Raw genomic sequence first — 18,496 nt, 5'->3', positions numbered from 1 at the left:
GTGATCTGTATTGAAAGACACTCACTTTTTTCGTGCTTTCTCAGCTCCTACCAAAAGTTATATAGGATCACTTGCTACAGTCATTTATTCAGAGTCAACCATAAAATATTTTTTTTTTTCATTTGTAAATCTTAGAGCGTTTTGTATGCCTTGATGTACCTTTTCCATCATTTTAATACTATTAACTTCAAAATATTATTGTAATATTTGTAATTTATTTGCTGTAGCCATATAATTGTTTATGCACGGGCACTAATTATCTCACTGTCAAGCACTCAACACTAAACAACTAATACAAATAACTGCATTTGGCACAAACACAGAATAGTTTGGATGAAACAAGGCTAAGAGACTAATTAGGAGTTACCAATGATTTGTGCTCAAGTGAGATGCAGCAGACCTAATGAGAGAGAATTGAATACAGTGCAGAAATCTTTCTAGGAATACTTAACAGCTGACTGTGATAACAAACGATGGGTGAAGTGAGGTGGGAAGAAATAAATAATTTCAATGAGAACAAACAAACAAAATTAAGTTTGATTAGTATTGTTGTAAACAGACTAGTAAGATATTACTGACTACTACTATGTATACTTCTAGTATTTTTGGACTAATTAATATACAGGGTGTTACAAAAAGGTACGGCCAAACTTTCAGGAAACATTCCTCGCACACAAAGAAAGAAAATATGTTATGTGGACATGTGTCCGGAAACGCTTACTTTCCATGTTAGAGCTCATTTTATTACTGCTCTTCAAATCACATTAATCATGGAATGGAAACACACAGCAACAGAACATACCAGCATGTCTTCAAACACTTTGTTACAGAAAATGTTCAAAATATCCTCCGTTAGCGAGGATACATGCATCCATCCTCCGTCGCATGGAATCCCTGATGCGCTGATGCAGCCCTGGAGAATGGCGTATTGTATCACAGCCGTCCACAATATGAGCACGAAGAGTCTCTACATTTGGTACCAGGGTTGCGTAGACAAGAGCTTTCAAATGCCCCCATAAATGAAAGTCAAGAGGGTTGAGGTCAGGAGAGCGTGGAGGCCATGGAATTGGTCCGCCTCTACCAATCCATTGGTCACCCCGAATCTGTTGTTGAGAAGCGTACGAACACTTCGACTGAAATGTGCAGGAGTTCCATCGCGCATGAACCACATGCTGTGTCGTACTTGTAAAGGCACATGTTCTAGCAGCACAGGTAGAGTATACCTTATGAAACCATGATAACGTGCTCCATTGAGCGTAGGTGGAAGAACATGGGGCTCAATCAAGCCATCACCAACAATGCCAGCCCAAACGTTCACAGAAAATCTGTGTTGATGACGTGATTGCACAATTGCGTGCAGGTTCTTGTCAGCCCACACATATTGATTGTGAAAATTTACAATTTGATCATGTTGGAATGAAGCCTCATCCGTAAAGAGAACATTTGCACTGAAATGAGGAATGACACATTGTTGGATGAACCATTCGCAGAAGTGTACCCGTGGAGGCCAATCAGCTGCTGATAGTGCCTGCACATGCTGTACATGGTACGGAAACAACTGGTTCTCCCGTAGCACTCTCCATACAGTGACTTGGTCAACGTTACCTTGTACAGCAACAACTCCTCTGACACTGAGATTAGGGTTATCGTCAACTGCACGAAGAATTGCCTCGTCCATTGCACGTGTCCTCGTCGTTCTAGGTCTTCCCCAGTCGCGAGTCATAGGCTGGAATGTTCCGTGCTCCCTAAGACGCCGATCAATTGCTTCGAACGTCTTCCTGTCGGGACACCTCCATTCTGTAAATCTGTCTCAATACAAACGTACCGCGCCACAGCTATTGCCCCGTGCTAATGCATACATCAAATGGGCATCTGCCAACTCCGCATTTGTAAACATTGCGCTGACTGCAAAACCATGTTCGTGATGAACACTAACCTGTTGATGCTACATACTGATGTGCTTGATGCTAGTACTGTAGAGCAACGAGTCGCATGTCAACACAAGCACCGAAGTCAACATTACCTTCCTTCAATTTGGCCAACTGGCAGTGAATCGAGGAAGTACAGTACATACTAACGAAACTAAAATGAGCTCTAACATGGAAATTTAAGTGTTTCCGGACACACATCCACATAACATGTTTTCTTTATTTGTGTGTGAGGAATGTTTCCTGAAAGTTTGGCCGTACCTTTTTGTAACACCCTGTATTTGTTACCAATGAAAAGGTACAGATTTAGAGTGTAGAAAGTTTGAGATTTATCAGCTTGTTTTTTCATGTATAAACACATGTGTTTGTCTATAATTATTTCCGCCTTCCTTAGTCATTCTTCTTTTCTTCTTTCATCTTCTCCCTCTTTCTCTGAGCAATTGCATTATCTCTCACCGTTTCCTGTCAATCGTGAAATTTTGGTTTGGTATCTCACAGTAAGTGGTAACTCTCTGCATGCTGTCTTTACTCTTTTAAAGTTCAGTATCATTCTTTTGAAGGTTAGGTCACTTCCACAACTGTTACATTTATGGACTGTTACCTTCTTTATTGTTGAACGTTATTACATGTAAAGTGTAAGAAAAAATAGTGTGATATGATTACATGATCATTTACTGACGTATTTGTGGTACATGTAGTCAGCACTTCTCTACATATAATAATCTGAAATTGTCAGAGTACAGTATGTAATTTGAAACCTAATGATGTCATGTTCTAGGTCAGTCATCCACCTCTGCCATCGACACTGCATGGACACCCATCGCAGGACTTCAGACGATGTGAGAGGTTCGTTGGAATGTCGGCAACAGCTCGACCTTACAATCGTCTTCTGTCTCGTGTGGTTGCTGCAGGTGCATCAGACATTCCCATGTGCCCTCCAACTCCAACTCATCATGCACGCCCAACTCGTGCCAGTGAACCTATGATGATTCCTCTGCATGAAGACTCCACAGCAAGGGATTATCCACAAACATCAGATGATGCTCGTTCTGGCACTGCACGTGTTTCCTCACCCACACCAATTCCAGGGCCAAGTTGTTCCCGAGAGTCTTCAGCATCTACATCAGCTGGGAATGGTGATCAGCTTTCAGAGATGCCTGGAATGTTTATGCATCATCAGAGGCTAGGAGAGGGATGTACAATTTTGCCATTACGCCACATGTCTTCAACTCGTCTCCCTTCTATTCCTGAGAGGTCTGCTAAGACACAGAGACTTGAATTGTCTTCAGAAGAGGAACCTCTTCCTCCTTGTAAGTGTGCGTGAATTATTCCTATTAATACTAACATATTATTTCTGAGAAACACCAGATACAGCCAAACCAACTGAACTGCATATCTGATTATGAGATGAGGCTACTCTGTGATTGTGAGATGCTTTGGAGGGAACAGATGGAGCTATTTGATCACTACTGGTAAATAAAAGATATAACATCAAATATAACTTTGTATATCATATTTTTCTGATAATCAGGAACAAAGGCACTGAGTGTATACAACACCACAATTAGTTGCAAAATGCACTATTGTTCTTCCAGATATGCAACTGCACTTGGGTTGGGTGTATTTTTTCTAATTATAACTTTTGCTTTCCAACCATTCGCTAATTCAGTACAGTTTAAGTAATTGGGAATGATAATTAGATATTGATCATAGACATTAGTTTATTCAGTTTTTCACACACTTGATAATGAGAGACAATCTCCTGTACAAGCAAGGTATAACAAAATTCTTATACAGTAAAAGTAACTTGACAGATCTCGGTAACACTTTTTTGTGAAATTAACTTTTGCTTCAAGACCCCAGAAATCAGACTACAGAGCTATTTTCAGCTGGATTAAAATAAATTTAATGTATGCATTTGAGTGGAACATGATCCAAAAGAAGTAAGTTGGTGGTTCGGAGACTACATTATATCGCCTAGAGAACTTTTTTGTTTCAAAAATGTGTTGTGTACTCCTCATTCTTGTGTAGTAGCAAGAGTGCCATATTCATTGTACTTCAGGCAAATATATCTCAGTATTATTGTTTCTACAGACTGGGAAGCTCGTATTGACAGTCACGGTCGGATATTCTATATTGACCATGTGAACAGGACAACAACTTGGCAACGCCCCACAACGGGGTCAGCTTCCCGCAGCAGGCCTGTCAGTAATGAGCTGCAGAGACAACAGTTGGACCGGAGGTAATATTTCATAGTTTATTTGATATGCTATTTCTTCATCTTATACATCCTCTTTCACCTGTTTTATCATATCATGAGGTAAATATGTGTAGTTCTTTGTCAGGTGCATTGTAATCTAGTTCAGTGGCTCTCTAGCTGGGTAGTATGGCTCCCACCAGGGGGCCATTTTCATTGTGACTGAACATGGATCAACTATTCAGCAACAGTGAAGTATCAGTATAGCAACTGCTGAAGCTGTGTGGATGTTGTGGTACATTATGCCTATATTAGCTACAGCACAGTGAAAATCTGTGGCATATAGGCAGTGACATAACCATTGCATTTTGTAAATATATTTTATCACAATTGCAGTGAAAAAGAAGTACCACCAATATTCAAATGAAATTTGAATTATGTATTCATCCATTTGTGAAAAGACTTTTTCAAATCAAGAAGGCTTCATAGATGCTTTTAATAGGAAGTAATCACCTTGGAAAATTGCATTTTGACAAATTATGGAAGGTAATTTCAGTTTTCCAAGCTTCAAAAAGTTTGAGAAACTGAACGCTATGGGAAAATTATTCGTAAAATATAATCTCAGCACAAGCAAAAGCGTCTTCCTCCTATAAAGGTTAGTTAGTAATAGCAAAGTGTAGGAAATATCATACAGTCACCACAGTTAAAGAAATTGTCCCTATAGTGATGGGGCCTGACACTTGTGCCACAAAGAAAGCATTTCATTTGGTAATGGCACAGGTTCAAATGGAACAAATGAGATGGTCTTTTACATCGACAAAAACTTTTTAGTGTCTTGAAGGGTATAGAACGCAAATTTATGATCAGCAGGCTATAACAGACAATGAAACGTTGCTGTTAACTTAAAATTGGCTTATTTAATCACAATGACATGTTGGGTGTTGGAAATTTGACCACCAGCATGAAAGGTTCTTCTGTATACAAGGAATTTGAAGAATCTTAAAAAAAAAAAAAAAATAAATAAATAAAATAAAATCAGGGAACATACTTGCATGTGCAATTGATGGACCTGCATCCATGGCAGCTTGATATCACAAATTTATAGCAGTTTTAAAATTAACTACAACCATTGTTAATGTAATCCATTGTGTAATACAGAGGCAGCACCTCATCACTAAAAATTTAAGTGAGAAATTGCATGAATTTCTGCAGTATGTCATTGATGCTGCTTACAAGATAAGAGAACTGCTGTATACAGGGAAAGAGTGCATTCAGATTTTTCTACAAGTTCTGTAAAGAGAAAAATGAAAAAATGAGAAGTCTGTTGCTAAATGCAAAGGTAAAAAATGTAAATGTCATGTGACTAGGGCCTCTTGTCAGGTAGACCATTTGCCAGGTGCAGGTCTTTCGATTTGACGCCACTTTGGCAGCTTGCGCATTGATGGGGATGAAATGATGAGGATTAGGACAACACAACACCCAGTCCCTGAGCGGAGAAAATCTCCGACCCAGCTGGGAATCAAACCCGGTCCCTTAGGATTAATATTCTGCCACGCTGACCACTCAGCTACCGGGGGCGGACAATGCAAAGGTGACATGGCTGTCAAGAGGAAATTATTTGTGATGTTCCTATGAACCTTTTAATACAGTACTCAAGTTTCTCTGACAAATTGGCCCAAGCCTTCGTGATGCAAACTAATTAGGATGTATTAGCATTGCCTTTAATTTAGATATATTCAACAGAGTTATTGAGGTCGACTCAGAACTCGGGGGAGACAAATGAATTTCGTTAAGGCTGAAGGTGTACTATCTTCATTCATTGCCAAACTGAACCTCCACACAAACAACTTAAGCTGAATGGCTGGATGGACTTAAAACAGTTGGACACTGAACAGCTTGGTCATCAGCACCCTTTCTCAATGAAAAGCAGAGGTCATACAATTACAGCCACTGCCACAAAAAGTTTCAGATACAATATCCAGTATACCTACTCATACTACTGTCATATGTTAATAGTATTAATTATGTTAATGGCATTAAGATGATTGGCTGATTGCAGAAATGATAGGACAGCCAGCCACCCAAAATTGCATTGAAACCATCAATTGCATTCCAATGGATCTTCATGCTGAAAGAGATAAGCTTGTGTCATTGGGCAGTGTCTGATACAGAGCCACATGAGGACCACTTCACTCCTCCTTGGAGCTCAAAAGGAAGTACACCATGGTTGAATAATTGGTTTGACTGCCCAAAACTTGTTGTTGGCTGCTTCAAGCCACTGTCTTTCCCACTCAGCAAACACTATCTTTGTTACCCATGACACAATAGCCTGTACTGGGATGTTAGGGTGAACTGTGGTATTTTTCTGATAGGCTGGGCTGCTTTCACTGCTTTGTCAGCTTTCATGTTCGTCTCAGTTCCCATGTGCCCAGACACAGGGAAGGCCACCCTTATGCCTGTGGAGGAGGTGGATAGAGTCTTGGACCATCTGAACTACCCTATTTGCTGGGAACGTTGTAGAATAACCAGCAGAGCACTAACAGAGTACATGCAAACAAAAGACGTCCATCCATCAAGAAGTCTTATGTGCTCCAGTGTCTTCTTGAAGACCCACAGCTCTGCATGGTACAAAGAGAAGTGCCTTCGTAGGCAAAGTGAGGAACATAATAGAATACCCAACATTGTCCCCTAGCTTTGATCTGTTGGTGTAAACCAACACGTGTTTGCAATATTTCTATAAGAATTCTTTTAAAAACCTTTTTTAAAACTACCGGCAGAGAACTGATCTTGTTTTACTCCATCACGTCCAGGTAAAGACTGGGCCCTTCAGCCATCCTGTGAGAGATTTTCTCCATCCCTGTTTAAGAACTGATATGCCTACTGCACCAAGTGGCTTGAGATAGTCCTTTGCACAGACAAGAAAGGGCTTAGTTGCCTGGTGACTGGTAAACTTTGTATGGATTGTTCAGCTCTAATATCAATAACAGAATGTTTTGAAAGGAACCCCACTTTGTATACAAGTTGCACCATGAGCAGTTATCACCAAATGGTAAGAGGCAGATCACCAATCTCTCCACAGAGGCTAGGCATGGGACTGGGTTGGAAGGCTCCTGTCACCAGTCCAATGCTTGCACAACAGACAGCATACAGTATCTTTAATTAGGAGGGTCTAGCTGAGCCATACATTATGCTGCCATAGTCAAGTCAGGTGCAGACAAAAGTTCTATAGAATGTGAACAGACAGGACCAATCTGATCTCCAGTTCTTACTGCTAAGATATTTTAAGGTGATTAGTGCATTCATACATCTACATTTTAAATCATGGAGGTGTGGTAACCATATTAACCTCTGATCAAAGATGAGGCTGAGGAAGCACATTGTGTTCTTAAAATCCAAGATGGTGCCCCACAGCTGATAGTCTGGGAATGTAATGAATTGAAGCAAACTATTAACTTAGGTTAGCACAAACTTTGAGACACTTTCAGATGCTGACTTGAATACTTCTTGCTTACACTTAAGGCAAGCCCAAGAAGACATGAAAACTTGGTGCCCTTAGAATATCAATGTGGATTCAGTGGACACAGGATGATTTCATCCAAGCTTTCAAGAGCAGTTGGCTAACTTGTAAGATGATTCCAAGGCAAACATGTTTTCAACGACATGGCTAGAAATGTTTCTGTTTGAAAGTAAAGAACTCCTAATCCTCTTCTGTGTCAAGAAGTTAAGTTGCTCATTTTAACTTTTCCATCTACTTACTTTTGTGCAGTGTAGTAGCTCCCATCAAATGAAATAAACAAAGTGAAATGAGTGGCCAGTGATTCAGAGTAGTGAAGACAGAACCAAATATCACAAAGTTAGGATCAGGTACAAGAGAACCACTGATGACAGATTCGTGTGATTAATTTAACAAATGCTACTATTATTATATTTATTTGAATTTCATTGGACTTGCATTAGACATTAGTCTTCTAATCATGAAATATTAACATGTACCTTTAATTTTCTTTTATATTCTACATTTATATCTGACAGCATTTTAATATAATTGGGTAGATAAAATCTCTACTCACAAGGGGTGGCAGGAGAAAAAACATATAAAAGTTAAGGAAATGTGCAAGTTTTTGGAGCCAGTGTCTCCTTCTTGTAGCAGAAGAGATGAAGGGGAAGGAAGAGGGATCAAGGAAAAGGACCATTGGTTTAGGAAGTAAGGAGAGCTATGGAAAAATCACCCAGAAACGCAGGTCAAGAGAGACTTATTGGATGGGATGAGAAGGAAAGACTGATTGTTGAAGACTGTGCCAAATGATATTTTTCAAATCTCATTTGGTGCAGCCCCCAACAACCAGTCTTTTCTTCTCATCTCATTCTGTGAGTCCCCCCTAACACAGGGTTCTGGGTGACTTTTCTGTAAATCTTACCATTTCCTAAACTTCATCAGTTTTTTTTTTCCTCTGTTCTAATTAGATATAAGTATACAACACAACCAGCAGACTGAACAACCCAACTTTATTGCACAGAACCATTAACAACTTGAAAGGAGTATTTAAGTAACATTCAGCAGGAACCAATTACATACACAAAGAGCTGTAGTAATACACATAGAGAACTGAGGCAAAGCGTAGCTCAGCAAGCCTTTAATAGACTGGGGCTCATGGCGGGCTCTGATGGTGATCTCTCTCTTAGACACACACACACACACACACACACACACACACACACACACACACACACACACACACAGACAAAGTATGCACACAGGTCACTGTTTACCTCCTCTCATAGGGAGATCATGGGTTCTTGAGACATCCATGCTGTGCTCCTCACCCGCTGGGCTCTGGCTGAGGTGACGTATGCTCTGAAGTGCTTCCAGTGTGGACAAATTCATGCCTGTCTTCCCGTGTCAGACCATATGGCGACGCCAGGTCTGTTTCCATGTCGACCTCAGGCATTGCTTCTGGTAATGGTGCTCACGGTGCTGGTGATACTGGTATCAGCAGTTGCTCAGGAATATGTCACAGGATCTCTGACAATGGTGTTAGAGCAATAGAGGAACTGCTTGTTCAGCCACTGAGGATGGATGCCCTCACCTGCACAGGAGCGGTGAACCGGAAGCAGCATTTGATGTGACGTCTGATATGGACGAGCTTATAAGCAACGGTATGACATCAGAGAGTGCCTGGCCATCCACTTGGTGACCCCAAGCAGAGTCTGTCCTCCATGAAGATGTCACAGAGATGCTGCCCCTAGCATCTGGCAATGACAGATGGAATCCGTCCAGGGTGACGTTAAAAAACTGTGCACCAGACAGCATCTGGCGATGACAGCTGGAATCCATCCAGGGTGACGTCCAAAACCGCGCACCCAGACAGCCGCATCCGGCTAGAAGAGGCGCAGCGGCTGCATGTTTTGATGTCCAACATGTGGAGGTTGCAGGAGGTGTAGTAGTGTCCTTAGCTGGTACCTATGAAGCAGCTCCACTGGACTCTTCTCGCCAAACGACAGGAAACACTACAAGGAGAGAAACAGATCTGAGGCAGTGTCAGACGAAGAGTTGGCAACATACTTTTTCATCTGAGTTTTGAATGTTCGCACTGGGCATTCCTCACCATTAGATTGTGGATGGAATGGTGGGGCGACGATATGACAGATACCATGGGAATTGCCGAATGCTGCAAACTCTTGTTCTGAAAATTGTGGACCATTATTAGACACTAACGAAAGAAAAAAAAGAAAAAAAATTGACAAGGCTGTGGTGGTGACAGTTGTGGCTGTGAAAACACAATGAACAACATACAGAAAATTAGAATATGCGACAACAACCAACAGCCAATAAGTGTTGAGAAAGGGACCAGCAAAATCCACATGTACATGGTCCCATGCATGTGACAGCATCGGCCAAGGAGACAATGATGCCTGGTGAACTGCTTGATGCGTTGCACACCGTGAATAGGAGACAACAAGGCAGGTAACACCACCGTACAAGCTGGGCCAAAACGCATGTTGACGGGTCAATGCTTTTGTGCATGGTACACCCCAATGATTTGCATGTAATAAACTGACAACCTCCAAACAAAACTCTGAGGCGAGACCTGAGTTTCTCCTGGCGTATACAACTTTCAAATAACTTCCGGGAATTCAGCCAGGTAACACTTTCAGCGACCGCCGATATTTCGGCGGGAGAACACCCCGCCATTTTCAAGGCAAACTGCAACGTACTCACACCGACTTGTACTTACAAGCTAATAGTTGTCACCATTCGGCTCAGCGTGAAGGGGTACTTCGTACCTTGGTACACAGGGCACATGTCGTTTCTGACGCTGAGACTTTGCCAGCTGAGCTGTCCCATCTTGAAGTTACATTTCGTCAAAATGGTTACAGTGATAGACAGATTGAACGTGCGTTGCGCTATCGACCAACTGTACATCAGGTGATTGATGATAATTCTGAGTCAACACCTAAGTCTACTGCCTTCTTGCCTTACGTAGGAAACACGTCCAATAAGATCGGTCGTATTTTATGGAAATACGATGTGAAATGTGTTTTCCGACCTCCATCTAAAATTAGAGCACTTTTGAATTCCGTTAAGGACGATCTTGGACTGCGTAAGGCGGGTGTATATCGTGTCCCTTGTAGCTGCGGCATGGCATATATTGGTCAAACTATCAGGACCGTGGAGGACAGATGTATTGAGCATAAATGGCACACATGATTACAGCAACCAAATAGATCTGCTATTGCCGAACATTGCTTGGATACTGGTCACCCCATGTTATATAATAACACCGAGATATTGGCATGCACGTCCAGCTATTGGGACAGTGTGATTCGGGAGGCAGTTGAGATTAAATTAGCGAGCAACTTCGTTAACAGGGATGGAGGTTTCTGTTTAAACTCTGTTTGGAATCTGGCTCTCTCCCTTGTCAAAAAACAGAGGAACAGAGTCAATGCTGCCTCACCTGCGAATTCATAGTCTCACTATCGATAGCTCTGACTTTGGTCATCTTTGGTGGCACTAGTGTTCAGTGTGTGTGTGTGTGTGTGTGTGTGTGTGTGTGTGTGTGTGTTATCTTTCCTGCTTCGGTCCGAGAACCGAGGTATTAAATTTGCATGTACGGCGCCTGTCCGTTGCAGTTTGCCTTGAAAATGGCGGGGTGTTCTCCCGCCGAAATATCGGCGGTCGCTGAAAGTGTTACCTGGCTGAATTCCCGGAAGTTATTTGAAAAACTCTGAGGCGATCACTACCCGAGGGGCCACATGATCCATGTCCAAAAGCAGAACACCATGCACAACAGTCAACTGCTGTCAAAAGATGTAGTAATTAAAGAGGTGTCTGATGAATCCAGCCAACCATGTTGTACAAATGTTATGACCTCCCACAAAACATGATCTGAAGCTACAGCCTTCACAACCCATATGCTAATACAGGAAAACCATCAATGACATGCTGTGTGGTGACATCAATGTGGAAACAAAGCAATTCCACCTGATCAAATCCTGGTTGCGGACCAGCTGCCAGGTGGGACAAGGCATTTTTATTTGCATGTTGATTCGCAGGACAGAAATGAATCTCTTAGTTGTAACATGAAAGGAAAAGACACCAACGGTGAATGTGATGTGCTGCTTTATCTGGTAACGATGCAGAAGGTCTGAATAAGGAAACCAATGGTTTGTGATCGGTGACCAGGAAGAATTTGGCACCACAGAGAAAAACAGGGAATTTATTCCCAGCGTATTCAATGGCCAAAGCTTCCTTTTCTATGTGAGAGTATCTAGTTTGAGCAGAAGTCAGCATTTTTGAGGCATAAGCAATACACCGCATGGAGCCAATGGGAAACCTATGAGACAGTATCACCCCCAGCCTGTACTGTGAAGTGTCCATCGGAAGAACCAAATGAAAGCCTTGTTGGTAAGTCACTCAGCAGGGTACAGACTGCAGCATTGTCTTAATGGTGCAAAATGTGGTTTCACAAGCCGATGACCAGTGAAGCTGAGACCTCTGTGCAGCAACACATGTAACAGCTGCACAATTGTCGCTGTCCCAGGCAGACATTTGTGGTAGTAGGTGACTTTGCCTAGAAAAACCCAAAGTTCTTTGACTGACATGGGGCATGGAAGTGACACAATAGCAGAAACTTGTCAATGTAGGGATTTGAGACCCTTGCAAGAAACTTCAAACCAAAGATAAATGACAGACGGTTGAAAAACCTGACTTTTTCTTAATTACACTTCAACCTGGCTACTTTTTCTTAAATGTTGTACATTGGAGGCAACAGAAATGTCATCCAAAGAGTTTTTACAACACAGGAAAGATGCTGTAAGTTGTCCCCAAAAAATGTTGAAAAATAGCGGGAGTGCTGGCGACTGCAAAAGGCAACCACAAATATTGACATAGTCCGAAAGAGGTATTGCCACCTAACAAATGTCGTGACTCAGTATCCAATGGGAGCTGTAAATAGACATCTGACAAGTCAATTTTTGATAAATGTTGACCACCTGATGACTTTGCTAACTTTTCAAAGAATTTGTCTGGGCACAGTATTGGGTACATATCCACTATAGACTGTGCATTCACAGCAACTTTAAAATCACTGCAGAGTTGTAACCAGCCCAATGGTTTCATTACTATAACTAATGTGGTAGATCATTCATTTGATCCAATAGGCTGAACAATGCCGGACTCTGCAAGGCAATCTAATTCATCTTTGATTTGTTACCCGAGTGCCACTGGAACCAGATGGACCCAGAAAAAACAAGGCCAAGCAGAAGATTTTATGGTCATGAACAGGTGAAAATTTTTGGCACACCCCAATCCAGGAGAGAACAAAGAGGAAAACTCAGAACATAATGTATCTAACAGAGTATACAGCACTTGTTCAGACACTAAATTCGCTTCATCCGAAATGGTAAAACCAAATAACTTAAAAGCATCTAATCCAAAAAGATGTTCCGTATGCGCGTTATCTACAACAAGAAATGTAAGTGACCAGATTACTGACTTGTAGGTCACTGGGGCAGAGAACTGGCCAAGAATAGGAATGCTCTGTTTCTTGTAATTTATTAACTTTCATAACACAGGTAGAAGTGGAGGGGAGCCCAGGTCCATGTAAGTTTGTGAGTTTAACAAGGTTACCATAGCTCCTGTATTCACTTGCATGTGCAGAATTTTCCAAAAAACCATAACATCAATGAAAAGCTTGTTTGGCACAACAGAAATAGCCTATACAATGTTTACATCCATATCCACATCAGGATCATTGTGCTCAGTTTTTGCATTACAAATAGAACTAATGTGACCTTTTGTGTTGCAGTTACGACAGGTAGCCCAGGATTTTGTGCAGTCTGGGCACTCATGTTTAATGAAACAATAAGGGCAGGACGGGAGCATCGAATGTGTACATTGCTGTTTACTGGCCTGTTTACTTTGTTGGGGCAGTTGCTGCTGGGAGGGAGGCCAGCCACCTTGACACTGTGATCGTATATGGGCCACTGTGACCAATCTTCCCCCTGCGAACTATCTGAAGTGAAGTGTGGTGTGGAGGTGAGGGTTGGATTGCAGATACCTCACACCGTGACTCAATTTCGTTTCCCGCAGCTCTTGGTCACCTGCAGCTCGCGACACCTCAAACGACTGAGCAGTACCTAAAACTTTGGAGAGGGATGGATTTTCACACTGGAGGGCACACTTTCGCATGTCACAATCTGGAGCTACATGAATGATAGCATGAATGATGCTTTGATCAGAATATAGATCTTTATGCACATCGGACATAAAATGACGACAATGACTTAACCTATGGAATTCAGCTGCCCATGCTTCCTACAGTGGTAAAACTCAATCCGAGATGCAGTAACATGGGTGCACTTAAATTAATATTCTGGAAGAAGTTCATACATTTGGTCAAATGTTAAAGAAGACTGATACTGCAAAGGGGCAAGCTGACATAGGAATCTATACATTCTTGGCAATATCAATGAAAGGAACAAGGCACGACATAAAATAGTATCAGTAATCACAAAAGCTTGAAAGCATTCTCGCAGACATTTCTCTTATGTGTCCCATCCTCAACAGACTCATCGTGTGTAGAAAAGGGAGGCAGAAAAACAATGGGGGTTGCAGAAAGCAAAACAATGGGAGACACAGATGCAGTAGCAAGCCGAATAGACAAAACAGAAGCCAATGATTGAAGTACCTTAATTCGATTGCCCAGCACCTGTGATTGGTGATGCAATGCCATGGCGAATGATTCTTGCTGTTTGACCAACCAACGTGAAATTTCCTCCGTAACATCATCAGCCATTGTGAGAATAATCAGAGGTCCAACAACAGTAGAAACTTGCACAGAGAACAGGACCACACTCATCACCAATGATTCTTGCTGTTAGACCAACTGACATAAAATGTCCTCTGTAACACCATCAGGCACCATGAGAATAAATGGAAGACCAACCAGAGTAGAAACTTGCACAGAGAACAGCACCACACTCATCGCAAATTACGTTGTAATTAAGTATACGTACAACAGGACAGTAGACTGAACACAACTTTATTCCATGGAAGCATTAACAACTTGAACACTGTATTTAAGTAACATTTAGCAGGAACTAATTACATACACAAAGAGCTGTAGCAATACACATAGAAAACTGAGGCTGAGTGTAACTCGGCTCAGCTAGCCTTACGTAGACAGGGGTCCGTTGCAGGCTCCGACAGTGATTCTCTCTCTCTCTCTCTCTCTCTCTCTCTCTCTCTCTCTCTCTCTCTCTCTCACACACACACACACACACACACACACAAGTCTGAGGCACCCCCTACAGCTGATATAGAGTACTGCAGCATGCGCGGCCTTTTGGACTGCATCCTTCATCCCTGTTTCTTCACCTTCTATCCTTCTGCCAGAAGAGGGAGCCATTGGCTCCAAAAGCTTGCACATTTCCTTAACTTTTAAATATGTTTTCCCTCTCTGCTGTTTGGTGAGTAGATTTTTTATCCATCAAATTATATTATATTTTCAAAAATGCATTATTTTCATTGATGTGATGGTATTTTATGTTTGAATTATTTATCCTTCCCCAAAAATGCCTTTCCCATCCATGACTTACCTGATTAAAATACATCTTTGGTGATTTTCACTAGGACCAGAATTTTAAACTCATTTTTGGCTCATGACAGAGTGCTAGGGGATTCCTCCAGCATTGTCACATGTTGACCCAGCACCGCAGTACCGTCGGGATCCGCCCACATTCCAGCCCACCTAAAATGAAATTAAACATAGTCTCAGAGCCTGAAATGACTTAATGTTCTGCAGCAATAAGATATTCTGGAATGGAAAATCCAGGATGGTATGCCAATATTGTGAAAAGGATAGATTGCTACTCACCATATAGTAGAGATGCTGAGTCGCAGACATGCACAACAAAAAGACTGCTAAACAAGTAAGCTTTCTGCCAAAAGGCCTTCTTCTTAATTAGAAAACATTTATTAACACATTCATGCAAATGCAAAACACACACACACACACACACACACACACACGACCGCTGTCTCTGGCTGCTGAAGCCAGACGCTGCTTACTTATTTAGCAGTCACTTTGTTGTGCCTGCCTGCGACTTAGCATCTCCACTATATGGAGTTTAAAATATCAAATTTTATAAAAACATGTTCAGTATTATGAAATCTGTGATTCAATCTCAAAAAAGCAAACTGAAAAAATTCACTGAAAACATTACAAAATGTATTTTGGACATGAGAGAATTTGATTAATCAGAATATAAAGTTATCCAGTATATAAACTTATTCAGTTTTTCAGCTGTGATGGTGGTAATGTTGTATACTTAGAAAGGTTTGTTTAGGACATAACTATGACTGAGTTTGGAAGAATGTTGGTGATAACATGGATAGTGGAAGGGGCAGCAGACTTTGCAATCCAGCAATATAGGTGCCAGAGTTGAAAAAGATTATGAACTACTGATCTCTATGACTGGTTCTTGAGAAAATGCAGTATCAATTTTCTTCATTCAGCACATCCAAATCAGAGTTATGGAGAATGAAGGAGGAAGAGTGGACATGTTCTACATGCAATTTCGTTTTGTTGCAGGTATCAGAGCATTCGCAGGACCATCACATCACGAAGGCCAGAAACAGATGAGGCTGGTTGCAGCTCTGACATGTCTCAGGCAGAAGCTGGTGCAAGCACTAGTGGTGGAACTCCACACGTGACACCAGCAGAAGCAATACATCAAATGCCTGCTGTCAAATTCATCACACGACCAGATTTCTTCTCAATACTGCACATGAATGCGGTTAGTTCCAGCATTTTAACAGAGTGCCACTATCAGATTTTATGCCAATATGTAATTTTAATATATGTCATTGTTTCACGACTGATCATTCTTACTTTCCATCATCTAAGTTCAAATTCGTTTATTCTTCTGCCGAGACAGCTTTGGCTGATCTTTACATAGTTCCACCATATATTTTATTTACTTTGTTGTCTTGTTACAAACTTCATAAACCATTGTAATGATGGGCAACATATACGTGTGTTGAATACCCTAAACAGCTGCAAGAAGATGGTTCGATGAGGACTGCAGTTTGACAAAAGGCATGCGATTTCTTCTGATATATACATTTATTCTTATATAACAACAAAAACAATCAATTATTGATACAATTATTTAATTGGATAGGTAAAAAATTTACTCACCAAGCGGCGGCAGAACAGACACATAGAAGACTGTTGTAATAAGCAAGCTTTTGGAGCCAGTGGCTCCTTCTTCAAGCAAAGGGTTGACCTCTCCAGTCCTTTTTTTTTTTTTCCACCCTTCTTCCTTCCCCTTCAACTCTTCTGCCTGAAGAAGGAGCCACTGGCTCCGAAAGCTTGCCAATTACAACAGTCTTATGTGTGTGTTCTGTTGCTGCTTGGTGAGTAGATTTTTTTGTCTATCCAATTAAATACATTTATTCATAGGTATTTGTAAATGGAAGTTGTGAATGCCTGTGGTTTGTGTGAGGAACCTGTGTGTGACTTAAGAGTAATGAAGTCATTGTTGGACATGCCTCTTTCTCTGCTGTGGGCTGAGGAAGAGCTAGTAAAATGTCCATTTTAAGTGAAATTGTAACAGACCCGCCCCGCCTTATTCTGCTCAGTAGGCTCAGCAAGGTCTCGTTTAATAGTGGCTCATAGTGTAGTGGGATTCTCAAGGAAATTGGGTTTGTGAGGCTGTTTGTGCAGGCTTGTAAGATGTGTGGCATGATAACTTGATATCTGATATTACACCTCATGCATTTGTCCCAAAGTACTCTGTACACTCTTGTCAATGAGGTACAATGACTTTCTACAGACTAATCATGACTGTTCCTTTTACAGAGTGTATACTTGGACAAGGAAAAAAATATTCCCGGATTTTTCTCGGTTCTCCTGGTTAAAAATACAATTTCTCCTTGGTGCAAAAACTGGCCTTTTAAATCGCTGAAAAGTGAACCTGAACTTCCTTCTTCTTCCTCTTTGTCGTCATCGTGGTCCTCTTCATATATAAGATGGTCTTCACTGCCCTTGAGAGCATCACTTATGCCACACTTCTTGAAAGATTTAACAATAATGTCTTCTCTCACTCTAAACCACAACTGTTTTATCCACTGACACACTTGTTTGATTGTAGCTTATTTTAAAGCTCCCTTTGGTGTGAATTCATGTTGGGTTTCATCCATTTGTTCCATTCCTCTCCCATATACACTTTAAATGGTTTGCAATTGTGAAGTATAAGTTCTCTCAGAATAACAGTAAGCTCTGTATTTCCCTGTCTCAATTTCTCTTTCACTGGTCCCCCCCTCAATGACTACTAAACTGATCTAGCACAAGAAGAGAACTCTTCTTCAATAAAGCACTTTTCCTTCTGTCCCACTCTCTGTTAATCCATAACTGCATACCAGCTTCATCCATCAAACCTTTGTCACGTCATACCTGGCAGTATTTCAGGATGTTTTGGCATTGTTTTAAACATGAAAATGATCACTGGATTAAGTTTAGTACTGACAGCACAACATGAAAGAACAACAGTGTGGTGCATTTTTCATGTCCACTTATTTTTATACGAGGGATGGAACTTAAATAGTGGCAACCATTTATTCACAACCGATACAAAAGAGTTACATGTTTGCATCTGTTACTGTCCTTCAGAGTAGTCACAGCATTGTGTAGAACCCGTTGCCAGCGATGTGGAAGGTGTAGTATACCATTAGCAGAGCCTGTTCTGTTGATGGTGTGAATGGAGCGGTTTAGAGTTATGGTGATTCTCATGTACCACTGTGATGGTGTTATCCTAACACATTACATTCCTCCCGGCAGACTGTCAATGCACAGTATTACTGTGC

General features: G+C 41.3%; 1 protein-coding gene across 1 annotated transcript in view; it reads left to right on the top strand.

The window, feature by feature from the left end:
- Nucleotides 1-18,496, top strand: part of LOC126175740 (E3 ubiquitin-protein ligase HECW2-like) — a 192,651-nt gene that overhangs the window by 2,010 nt on the left and 172,145 nt on the right. The window contains exons 2-4 of the mRNA XM_049922692.1: nt 2,707-3,244; nt 4,023-4,170; nt 16,221-16,425. Coding sequence (XP_049778649.1) covers nt 2,707-3,244; nt 4,023-4,170; nt 16,221-16,425 — 891 coding nt within the window. The remainder of the gene's footprint in view (nt 1-2,706; nt 3,245-4,022; nt 4,171-16,220; nt 16,426-18,496) is intronic.

The sequence above is a fragment of the Schistocerca cancellata genome, chromosome 3 (genome assembly GCF_023864275.1).
Source record: "Schistocerca cancellata isolate TAMUIC-IGC-003103 chromosome 3, iqSchCanc2.1, whole genome shotgun sequence".
Taxonomy (NCBI): domain Eukaryota; kingdom Metazoa; phylum Arthropoda; class Insecta; order Orthoptera; family Acrididae; genus Schistocerca; species Schistocerca cancellata.
The sequence above is the reverse complement of the archived record's forward strand: the minus strand, read 5'-3'. Positions and strand labels throughout refer to the sequence as shown.